A 12844-nucleotide genomic window follows, 5' to 3' on the forward strand; every position below is an offset into this window, starting at 1 on the left:
TATGGCATGGCGATTTTCGTAAATGTCTGCACGATGATGATTACCTGTGCAAAAGTTAGCCTGGTACAAATGTTTGAATTGTTTTTTTTTAATCAACGCATCGCGTCGGTATGGGAGGCTGTAAGTTACACCGGAAAAGTATGGCATGACACTACCGCCTACATCTTTTTTATGGGCTATCGGTGAATTCTAAAATTTTTGTGTTACAAATCGTTTGACTTTCGCTATTTATCCGACGAGTTCGACTTACGCCCACGCGACTAGTCCGCCGGTACCAGCGTTCTGAGTTCTGACCATCATTTTTCTTTTAGTCATTGCGTAATAAGACCTCTGTAGAACCGCCATTCTGTTACAAATGACCCGAAATTTTGTGTCAGTATCTCCCGGCCTATGTATGTGTCATATTTTGCAATTGTTTATAAATACAGGGTGATGTAATTGGTGTAGTACGAATATCTAAAAATCTATGAAGAATTTTGTGATACAGTAATTGGAAGAATTATAGACTATTTTACAGTATTTAATAAAATCATTTAATTTTTTGTTCATTTTCATTAGAAATGTCAATTTTTCTCACCAAGGTGGAAATTTGGATGATAAGGATCTTGTTAGAAAAATCAAATTACTAATTAATAATCAGAGTTATCATATTATTAAAAAAAAATAAGCCAAACTATACACAATTTTTACCTACTTGATGCAATCCTCAAAGATCATGGACATTGTGTATTGCGCCTTCCACCATACCATCCAGAACTCAACCTAATAGAGTTACTATGGGGCATAATTAAAGGGAAAGTAGCATCACAAAATGTGAACTTTAACTTGAAAACTGTGGAAGAATTATTTAGAAAGGAAGCAAATGCTATTAGTCTGGATATGTTTAGTGACGTTTGGAGAAAGACGCGAGAACACGAGGAAAAATATATTCAATTAGAACCAAAAGTAGATAATTACACTGACTCATTTAAATAATAACATTAAGAAATTCCGACAACGAAACATCGAGTTCTTCGAGCGATGAAAGTTACAGTGAAGTAGAAGATTACGATTATGATTAAATAGATTCTTCTTCTTCTCTATAGATACTGCTTTCTGAATTGGTGGTAAATGTTAAAACTGTTAAACTGTTATGACGATTCAAAAGTGCTTCTAGAAGAAGTCTAATTGTATAAATGTTTGAGTTTGAGTTTAAAACCAATAGTGTGAAAATTATACAATAAACATGTAACACATATTTGTTAGCGCGTATTGGTAGGTATTACGTACTTACTACAAATATAATATTTCTTAGATATCTTTACTCGACCAAAGTCAGGAATTTAATTATTATTTGATAATTGAATGATTATTAATACTTTTATCCAATTGATTATTATTAGAATAAATAATTAACTTCATCAATTGATTTACTTTTAAATTATAATTTTACAGGTAAATTATGAGGGCTTTCATAAGTAATTATATTTGCATATATATTTATCTACAACGCACCCATTTTACAATTCAAGTCTAAAATGAAACTAGAGTCGCATTTATTTTTGAACATACTGTAAGTGAAATTGCATAAGTGTGAGTACTGTGAACATGCCAGCTTTCCCTAATTGACCGATAGAAGGATATGGGAGCGGAAGGATAGCCATACCCTGGAAATTTTGAACTCTTTTGTACCTAAGTTTTTAGCTCAGTTTAGTAATAAATTTTACTAACAGTTCTTTTGTGTTGTTATTTATTTAATTTATTTAATTTCTTAACTGTAAAATAATCTGCAAGTGCTTATTATTTAATTGTTTATGGTAGTACGTGTTTACTCAATAATTGTGTGTTAAGTAGTTTACTATGCAGTCACTATTCCACGCGGACGAAGTCGCGGGCACAGCTAGTCGTGTAATAAATCTCATAAAAATATTACCCACATCATAATTATATTTATAATTACAGAATCAGTAATTCTATAATTATAACACCTACATAGTTACATACTTATAACAATTTTAATATTGTATGTCAATACAATGATATTAAAGTAATTATTAAAGCTTGCTCAATCCAAAGAAAAAATATGAAATGCTTTGAAATTTGGTCAGCGTAAGTTTTTAATTACCGGATTTAGCTGGATTACAGCGGCAGACGGCTTAATGTTCCTTCTTTGTGACCAAATCCGTGTCTCAGTGATTCCTCACTAAACTAAAGTGAATATTTCGCGGTACTGTAGTAAGGCTGCATTTTAAAATTTTGATGATTCATGCAGCAGTCTTTTGTGTTAATAACGTTTTAATGAAAGTTTAAAGGTTTTTTAAACTCATTTTCTAAGCATTCAAATTACTCAAATCATAGAAAATGTAATTTAACTAAAAGGCATGCCTTGGTTTTTGTGGTTCTATTTCTCATAGTCTGCGGTTTATATTTTTTAAGGTACAGTCTATGTTATTCGGTTTTAAGGTTCCGTACCTAAAGGGTAAAACCCTATTACCTATTACTACCCTATTCCTGAGACTTCGTTGTCTGTCTGTCTGTCTCCAGGCTGTATCTCATAAACCGTGATAGCTAGAAAGCTGAAATTTTCACAAATGATGTATTTTCGTTGCTAAGAACAAATACTAAAAATTTGTTAGGATATCCCCATAGTACGGAACCCTTCGTGCGCGAGTCCGACTCGCGCTCTACAGGAATTTATGGTTACAGTCTTTTAGGTTCCTTGATTATTTGCGGTGTGTTGTTTATTAGTGAATGGCTTATAAATATTAGATGTTTTTGCATTAATTACGCGCAAAACAAAGTAATTAGTTAAGAGCTGTTTACGCACCTAGTAAATGATCGAGCTACCTCGTCCATTGTTGTAGGTAATTATCAATTTATGTTTCTACGAAAGACTTATTTTTAATTTTTATAATGTTAATCCGTTTAGGATTAGTAATTAGTTGTTCGAATTTTTCCAATAAGTAAATGGGGTAGTACCTATATTAGATCATTGAAGCTAGTTTAGTTCAGTATTTATTGGACAGTTAGTGAGTGATGGTGAATTTAAAGGAAGACAGAGAAGGGGCTTCTAGTCCAATGTTGCCACGTAGTCACCATAATTGGGGATCGAGATTCGGTCGGAAACGAGAAGTAAAAAAACAAGAACCTCACAGCCTTCTCGAATTGGAGGAACAGGCTCAAACAACAGTGCGGTTAATGGAGAAACATGGATCGAAGTCTGAACATAATTATTATAAAGCTATGGATCTTCTGCGTTTGCAATACAATTTGGTAAATCTTTATCCTACACTTTGCTACACTCTTGCTACATTTACTTACAGGCAAGATAGACATTGTAGGTACATATATCGGTATATACAATGTATATTTTGCCTATAAATTAATGAAAATGAACTGAATAAGTTGCTTGATGAAACAAGAACATTCCAGGAAAAGTGAATTTTAATTAAACTTAAACGTTTTTTTTTCCAGAATTTTATTGTAGTCTGCGAGAAATGTCACGGACCACATCTTAACGACGAAATATTGGCTCCAGAGAGATAAATTAGCAATGTAAAAAAAGAGTTCATACTATTAGTTATAAAATTATTATTCATAAAAATACATAGGTAACTTTGTATGATTGAAAATATTGTCCATTTTAAATGATAGATTTACAGAAACTCTGATTGAAATATTCAATTAGATAATATTATTTATCATGTTAAAGCTTTTTTAATGTGTATATTTTATTAATATCTAATAATTAATTTATATGTATAGTGTATATTATTAAGAAAAATTTAATTTAGGTAACCATATTTTTAAATTTTTATATGACAAAAATTTTCAATGAAATTGAAGTAAACAACATAATTTCAGTATATTTATGTGTCTTAATTATTCATTCGCACCTCAATAGTAATTGTAACTGAAGTTGCTTGCTTACCTACACCGATTTAGTACCAATACCTAATCCCCGAAATGAAAGGAATCGCGGCCATTTTAATTAAAACTACCTACCTGTCTGTTAAATTTTACTTTTCGTTTTGTAAGATATGAAAGATCCTAGAACCAGGCGCGGTCCCAGCCTGACATTTTGGGGGGGGGTCACGCGGCTGGAAAGGTACCCCCCCCAATCGTACTCGTTAAAAATCGTGTTCAATAGAAGTTATAAGCAAAAACTTGAGAAAATTTTTATATGTTTTTATATTTACAAAAAAAAACCGGCCAAGTGCGAGTCAGACTCGGGCTGTCTAAAATATATATTTTAGAAATTTTTCCTTTATTTTAGCTATAAGACATTGCTTTTAACCAAATTTCAAGACTTGCGAATGTCGAAATTTGCGATAATTTGCAACATAAAACGGCTGTATCTTTTGATTGCGGTGGTTTATAAGTTTAATTTTTTCACAACTTCAAAAGACCGTAGTCTTGAGTATTCGATATAAATTTCAGGTTGATACCTCGACGCGTTCCTGAGAAAAAGGGTCTCGAGTCTCGACAGAACTTTAAAATTATAAAGGATATTTTTTTAAATTATGTAATTAAAAATGTTTATTTTTTGTAATTATTCCTCTATCTGTGTTAATAGATGTTGCTTCGTACCAAATTTCAGAGTCTGAGTTCACGGGAAGTACCATGCAGGTTTGAATTTTGATACCCTTGCGAATGTCGAAATTTGCGAAAATTTTCAGCATTTACGGCTGTATCTCCTGATTGCGTTGACATAGAAATTTGATTTTATTACAGCTTAAAGATATTATAGACCTGAGTTTTTGATGTGAATATCAATTAATTTTAATTTAATGTACCTACAAGCGTTCATGAGTAAAGGGTTTATAAGTTTAAAATTATTAAAAATTTAATTTTTACATAATGTAATTAAAAATTCATATTTTTCGTAATTATTCCTATATCTGTGTTATAAAACGTTACTTTGTACCAAATTTCAAGACTCTGTGTTCATGGGAAGCACCCCGTAGGTTTTGATTCAAATGCGAATGTCGAAATTTGCGATAATTTGCAGCATGAACGGCTGTATCTTTTGATTGCGTTGGCTTATAAGTTTAATTTTTTCACAGCTTCAAAAGACCGTAGACTTGAGTATTCGATATAAATTTCAGGTTGATACCTCGACGCGTTCCTGAGAAAAAGGGTCTCGAGTCTCGACAGAACTTTAAAATTATAAAGGATATTTTTTTAAATTATGTAATTAAAATTGTTTATTTTTTGTAATTATTCCTCTATCTGTGCTAATAGAGCAGGCTCCAAGGAGATGTTCGTTTGCATAAATAGCGGACCTAAATCTGACTTCTGATATATATTGTATAGATCCCAGACATCCTATAGACAGATGTTGCCAACCAGTTTTGTGGTCCCCTTCCCCGCACCCCGGTAATTAAATATGGCATACAAAGAAAAAAATAAACATTTCCAAAACATGCCGCGTGGGGTATCAAATGAAAGAGCTTATTGAGTAGATCACGAATATATAGCATACTATAACATTTCTTACACTTTCTCTAAGATTTTTTAGAAAATTTACGAAAATGGTCCATTTTTGAGTTAACTTTAAACCACTATAGATTGAAAACTCATGAATATATTTTTTAAATTATTATTTTAAATAATTAACAATAGTCCATTGTTTACGATTCAATAGTTCGTACAGTGAAATAGTTGCATGGGGGAGTGGGGGGAGCATTCAAAGATGGCGAGTATATTTTCAAGTTTATGCCAGAAATAAAGGCCTAATACAAAAATATCGGTGTCAAGGCTTAGAATAATTATCTCTGCACTGTCTTTGTGTTTGACAGAATGATAAATATGGCAGAAAATTCTTGAATCAGCCTCTGTGTGATTAGATTTGGCATAAACTTAGTCCGGTAAATCCTCGGTGCGCGAGTCCGACTCGGACTTGGCCGGTTTTTATTTTAAAGAACGCGTGAATTTATCAGACTGTTATTTTTGTTTATTACTTAAATCTACCCTTGAAGCTGTGAATAATTTAAACTTATATTATAAGTCAACGCAATCTAAATTTTTACAGCCGTTTATGCTGCAAATTTTCGAAAATTTCGACATTCGCAAGGGATTAAAAACAGGTTTAAACGGAACTTTAGGTGGGCGAATGACTCCGATTCTCACTTGGACAGTTTTTTCACATTTTGTACAGTTTATGAATTATTTTCTATTTTACCGAGTACGATTTTGGGGGGGGGGTCATGTCCCCCGTGACCCCCCCCCTGGGACCGCGCCTGCCTAGAACTGTTATTTAAAATACCTAGTACAAACTTAATCTATAACTTTAAGGGATTTCATAAAGCTATAAAATATTTATGTACCCAACTACACAAACTACAAAGTCTGGCGGCTTCAGGTATAAATGGTGTATTTAGTTGAATGGAAACTTGATTCAAAGTCGTTACGTAGAGAACAATTTCAGGAACAGCTGTTGCGCAATTTTTTTGCGCTTCGTAATGGCAATTAGAGTCATATTGAACGATTTTATAGCTCCCTATAGTAAGGAGTTTTTAATTATACTGCTTTAAATCTATTGTACTCATTATCTAGAAATAACGAAAACGTTTTTAAACTGTGCTTTTTATTTAAACACAAAATTTAATCACTTTTGTTGTTGGTCCCAGGACAATAATTAACAATTCTATTGAAATTTTGCCTTTTTTAATTAGCCTCAGGGATTATTGCATATTCTATCAAACAGTGAAATAATTTTTGATAATGGTTCAGTAGTTCCTGAGATTAGCGCTTTAAAATTAACAAATTTCTCAGCTTTATATTATTAGCACTTACTACTCATCCATACTTAATATTATAAATGCGAAAGTCTGTCTGTATGTTACTCAATCACGCCTTAACTACTGAACCAATTTGCATGAAATTTGGTATAGAGATATTTTGATACCCGAGAAAGGACATAGGATAGGTTTTATCCCGGAAATCCTACGGGAACGGGTTTTTCTTTGAAAACGCGGGCGAAGCCGCGGGCAAAAAGCTAGTATAATATAATTTGAAAGTGTAAGGTGGCGTAATTTTCAAATTATTTTCACAATTAAGAACAGAGAGCGATAAAAAATGTGGCTCCAATCAGTCGCGTCCTACGATATTACAGCGGAATGCTCCATAGATGGTGCCATTACGAGTGGAACGTAGGAAATTAACTGGTAGCGTGGTGTTAATCTGAGGAAGCAATATACGAGAGGCTCGGCGACGCATTTCTTAATTACAGCAAATCCAACTCAGCTTTAGATTAAGTGATTTCCGATCAGGAAGTGACCTTAGCGCATACTAATTTAATTCAAGCTCGTCTTAGATAGATAGGTGTGTAATTTTGTGTGTACAAATTGAATAAATCGAGTTCTATGACGGAATTAAATATTACAATAATGTGAAATACCTAGAGATAATATCTTCAAATATGGTAAAGCTTTTATTTAAAAAGCAAAATATAAAAAAAAACAATCTCTAGTCATACTCTAGGTAGAAATTATTTTATTTATTAAATAGGGAGGCGCTCACTTGAAAATAAAGCACCACTACATATATGTATAAACTTTTTTTAGTTACCAACCCATTTCAGGCCCTTTGACCTGAAATAACAAATAAAGTATAGCTACACTCTACAGCCAAATACTTTTAAATTGAATAAAATATAAACAAAAGTGCATAATTCCAACCCTAAAGTGGTTTCAGTGTGGACGAATAAATTAAATTCAACTCTGTGTCGAACATATTGTTGTATAATTAATTGCAGGCAAGTTTTCCGTGCCGAAGGTTCGTTAGGTAAAATATATTCTAAAAGCCATTAAACACACACGCAAGGCGCTTGGGTTTGCTGTCACTAATATTTTGCTTTGCATAAAAAGTAAATTTATAAGTTGCTTTATATGCGAGAAAAAGTATTCGCACAAAGAAGCACATAAATAGCCTTAATATATTAGTAGGTAGGTAGGTAGGAAATAACACAAGGGTCTCGGTTGACGTTTAATAATGCTGACGCAGAATATTATTAGCTTACTATTCTCGGTATTATTATAGATAGAGCCCAGAGGAAATGAAATATATGAAATATTGACAACACGGTATTTTAAAAAATCTTATGTTGTAGGTAAGTATGTAGATGTCTGTTAAGTACAGTGCCTGTGTTTGAATTTATGTACATCATTTACGTTGGAAGGATCCCCGTTCAAGTCCCGAGTGAGTTGGTTGTATTTCAATTTTGTGGAAAAACCTGCATTGCAGGTCGTTTATATATAAGATGCTAAAAAGAAGGTCCACCCTTAGAACGCCTGCTTTATAATGCTATGTAAACGAAAATATGCATCCAGAATGCTGTAGTTTGTATAATTTTAAAACTGTTTAATATAACCGTCAAACTCTATTCATTTTAAAATATAAAAGTAGAGCGATAATGCGTTAATAATAATGTAATCAAGAATGCACTTAATAGGATTCAAATGTTTTTAGATATAGGTATATTATTATCAAGTAACATAATCCCAATATAGGTATTATGTATTATACACGAGTTACTCTAAGAAAGACATATTAATAAAATCTTAAATGGAAGTTATCAATAAAATACAATTAAATTCAATACAATTTCACCTTTTTCATTGATGACCTGACTTCGAAGCGAAATCACACTGCTTCTTCTTTCAATAAATAAAAATCGTTTATTTCGAATAAAAATCGTTCATTTCGAAACAATACATAAATACAAAACAAAATAAAAGACTCAACTAAATTTGTTATTTATTTATGAACAAGTTTCTTTAACTTTGTTAAATCTTTCTAAAATAAACTTACCTATGGGCTGAATTTCAGACTACCTAAGTTTATGGAATTTAAAATTTTAGGAACAGAAAGACTACCTGCCGTTGATTTTTACATAGGTAATATAACGAAATCACGTTTTTCATGAACAAATGTACCGATTTAACGTGTTTTATATTCTAAATCTGATAAGCATAAATGGAAATTGAAAATTGGCGTGTCGATAACGTTTTAAGCATCGTGTGTTTTATCAGCTATCGAATATAGTTTGAAATACAGCACAGAATGCGTAGTTATATAACGAGGTTATTAGGTGAGTTTGAAGGATTCAAATTGAATAACATATCATTCGAAAAATTACGTAAATCGATTACTTGATGAATTGAAATTGATATTTTGGTTTTATGGCATTCAAATTCAGCTTTATAAATATAAATTTATAAAGAATAGAAAAAATTCGATCACGAGGCGGGACTCGTCACGAGTGGCTGAGTTGGTCAGGCATCCGCCCCGGAATGGCGCGAAAAGATGCGGGTTCGAGTCCCGCCTCGTGATCGAATTTTTTCTATTCTTTATAAATTTATACTTGATGAATTTTACTTTCTCTATAATCATTTAATATAATAGGGTTATTTTATAGAATAACATAATAATCATCTAAAGCTAACATTCTACATAATTATCTAAGTAATACCAGCAAAATTATTTCAGTGGTGGATTTATTACTCATCACACACAAAGCGCACAGCTTCCAGATACGTGATGCCGATTTAAATCGGATTTTAGATTACTTGCGAGAGGACAAATATGAAGAAAGCAATAAAAGTAATTTGGAAAGTAAGGAAAGCGAACCCGCTATTCCAAGCTTAAGTAGAGGACTAAGCGGTGTTTATCGAACATCTCAATATAGTAACGACGATAGGGAAAGTAGGACTTTGCGTGATATCACTGATATCGAGCCGAATCTGGAAGATTTAGCAAAAATTTTATCCAAAAAATCACAACCAATAAATACACGTTTACCTACATTCGATCGAGAGGCTTCTCTTTCGAAATACAATGACGGAGGGAACAATGCTCATGATTATTCAAAAGTATACTTGGTTTTGGATCCCCGAGCAAAAATTAATAATGCGGATTTGAAAAGCATAGGCGATATGTAAGTATTCAAGCTTGAGCGCGTGCAAAAGATTCGTACCTAATTAAAAAATCAACATTTTTCACCCATTTACACATCGTTAGTATGCCATTGAGGCGGTTTGACTTGGATGCCTGCAGGCATATCAAAGTAGGGAGCTTTTAAAATATAAAGCCACTTTTAACAATGTGCATTCAATTTTAAAACATTATACGAGTATGTTAACAAGTATGCGTTTACAGTAGGTATACCTACTATTATGCAGTTGAGATAAAAAAATCTGTTCTGAGCACAATAATTAAACTTTTTTAACAAGAAGTAAATTTACTAATAGTGATACTTTATTAATATGCTTTCAGTATTTTTCCCTCTCAGATCTCATCATTTGCATGTATTATACATATTTTTCTTAAATAAGATGATGTTTCTTTTGTTCATAATTGTAATTATTTAAGAGTATCGTCACTTCTATCTGGTAAAGGAAAAATGAATAAAAACCCAAAACCTAAAAAGCAGCAACGTTTTAAAGGATTTGCTGTAATCGATGATTTTTTGGCAAGACGAAGAATTAGAGATTCCAATGAGAGTAAGACATTGTAATTTACTTATAACAAGTATTATAATTAATGAGCTAATAGTTGACATAGCTCAAAAGGTTAATTCGTATTCATAATGAAATTTATAATATTGTATTTAACATACATAATATTATGTTTTCATGTTCATTTCAGTATCTAGAAGGTTTTATGGCTAGCTTAAATTGACGCTTGTTAATTTTCAACTATTTTATAATAATAATAACAACAACCACCATCATCAAGGGAATCATTATCGTTGTGTTTGTGATATTACTACAAGGGTATAATAATTTATTATACAAAAATTTTTCTTCAGAATTTTCAAAGGATTCAATTGAACGTGATTACAAGCAGAAAAGAGCGAGGAATGATTACAGCGGAGGCTCTGGGCGCACTGCGATACCATATATAGGACATCGAGCTGATATTTATGAAAGAGAATAATTTGTGTCAGATAACATGAAATAATAAATGGGATTTTTATAGGAATTGTATTTCCGATATCCTTTATAAGAATTGTTATAGTGATTAGTGATTACCTACGTTCTAAAAGAGAGGCGCCTTTACCATATTTTTTTCACAATGTAAGAAAATCAGTATTCAGTAAAAATTAAATCGTTATTGATATGAATATAATATAGCATCGGCCATCGACAATACACAATGACCTTTGTCCTTTGGAGTGAAATGCAGCAGATTGTACACAACAAAAAGAGAGTCGATTTTATTCAAAGTTAAATTTATTTTGTTGCTCTTAAGAAAAGTTCGTTGGGTGCAAGAGATGTTTTTTTATTCTTACCTTCAGCTTCAAAGGATAGACCACCTCCATTTGTTTTGCAGGTTTTTTTAAAGTTATTTTTCTAAGATTATTTGCTAAATTCAGGACAATTTTGCTATACAAGTTGGCGTTATCTATAGAAGGTTAATAAAATCAAACAACACATTGTCTTAGATATTTTACTAATGCATTTTTTTCTATACGTTAAGATACAAGTATATCACAGTCATCACTTTACCAAGTGCTTCAATATAAATAATCCTGTATTACATTAAAGTACTTACAAGTAATAAGAATATATAATTATATTGTTTCTCTAGTTACAATATTGACTAGTAATTATGGTTGAACTACTAATGATATGAATGATTTGTGAAAATATGTTTGTTTTAAAGTTCTGGTGCCGTGTAGCTACTCATGAAGTAAATGAATTTACATAAATGTGAATCACAAAATAGCTAGAATAGCCAGTTAAAAAATAATTTTTACAATAAATCGTTAATGAAAATCAATCTTGAGGAATATTTTATTCGGGAAACTGATTTATAGAGGTAGGTACGCATATTATATAGGTAACATATAATATTATCTATTGTAAGAAAAATATCCCTTTCCGTGCGTTTAAAATTTTCATGGCTTTTATGTTAGTACTTACATATAATAAATAACGTTGACAATACATTTTAAATTATTTTGATGTTAATGCCTAATTATGATACGATAATTGTTAAATGTGTGAATTTGGACATTTTCACCAATATTTTGCTAAGCATGCACTATATTTTACAAATAACTTGAAAGGTAATTAATTTATGTTTTATAATGACAATTAGGAGTCATTTATTAATTGTGGTAGAATTTCTTACTTTAAAATCTAATCTTAATACTTAATACAGATCTAAAATATTTTTGGTGTTATATACCATAATAATACTATCATATTTATTATATTAAATGGATATACTTATGTAGATACGATAGGAATGTGTCATTTGGAAAAGTTGTATAAAAATGTATATGGTAATAATATGTAATCAGATATTTTATGTTCCGAAATTGTTTTAAATCATTATAAAATATTATGTGCTCTACAATATAAATTAACAATGTGTATCTACGCAACATAATACAATTTCACAAAATAAAGATTTTAATTAATATAAAATTAATAACACTATAACTAAGAATAAATATAACATCAATTAAATATAAAGCAACACGTTTATAATATAAAACATTTTAACACCTTTAACAAATAAGTAACAGATAAATAAAAACATAAATAGTTTAAGGTAAGTATAAAAAATCAAAACACACAGGTACATTTTATTGATGGCTTAACGCTTAGAGCTTTCATATATTTAAGTATTACATTAGTTATAATCGATTACATCGAGTATTTTACGTTACGTTGCTAATTCATATCTTGTGTAAATACTACGTACAGGACATTATAATAATTGACTAGATAATGCATGTAATGACTAGGCCAATTTATTTTAAAATCAGAGTTCATGTTAGGGCAGGACTGAAATTCAAGTAATCTCATAAAATTCATATTATGTGCATTAATGGTGAAATTACCTAAAC

At 31.1% G+C, this 12844-nt stretch overlaps 2 protein-coding genes across 2 annotated transcripts; both read left to right on the forward strand.

Annotated features, from left to right (window-relative positions):
* Positions 1-3015: 3015 nt before the first annotated feature.
* LOC149907684 (uncharacterized) lies at positions 3016-3525 on the forward strand. The gene is made up of 2 exons (XM_090103301.1): positions 3016-3252; positions 3454-3525. Exons 1-2 carry the CDS (start codon positions 3016-3018, stop codon positions 3523-3525), a joined length of 309 nt encoding a protein of 102 aa, XP_089959427.1.
* Positions 3526-9045: 5520 nt separating this feature from the next.
* On the forward strand, positions 9046-10920 carry LOC149907685 (uncharacterized). Its single transcript, XM_090103298.1, has 4 exons — positions 9046-9073; positions 9472-9919; positions 10354-10484; positions 10793-10920. The coding sequence occupies exons 1-4, from the start codon at positions 9046-9048 to the stop codon at positions 10918-10920; spliced, it is 735 nt and encodes a 244-aa protein (XP_089959424.1).
* Positions 10921-12844: the final 1924 nt, after the last annotated feature.

The sequence above is a fragment of the Colias eurytheme genome, chromosome 6, assembly GCF_061535395.1.
Source record: "Colias eurytheme isolate Ceu_HAF_F1 chromosome 6, ilColEury1 Martin Lab GWU primary, whole genome shotgun sequence".
Taxonomy (NCBI): domain Eukaryota; kingdom Metazoa; phylum Arthropoda; class Insecta; order Lepidoptera; family Pieridae; genus Colias; species Colias eurytheme.

Coding starts and splice junctions, on each gene's coding strand:
- LOC149907685 (XM_090103298.1), top strand. CDS start 9,046: ATGCGTAGTTATATAACGAGGTTATTAG. Junction 9,074..9,471: donor TTATATAACGAGGTTATTAG/GTGAGTTTGAAG, acceptor AAATTATTTCAG/TGGTGGATTTATTACTCATC. Junction 10,485..10,792: donor AATTAGAGATTCCAATGAGA/GTAAGACATTGT, acceptor ATTTTTCTTCAG/AATTTTCAAAGGATTCAATT.
- LOC149907684 (XM_090103301.1), top strand. CDS start 3,016: ATGGTGAATTTAAAGGAAGACAGAGAAGGGGCTTCTAGTCCAATGTTG. Junction 3,253..3,453: donor TGCGTTTGCAATACAATTTG/GTAAATCTTTAT, acceptor TTTTTTTTCCAG/AATTTTATTGTAGTCTGCGA.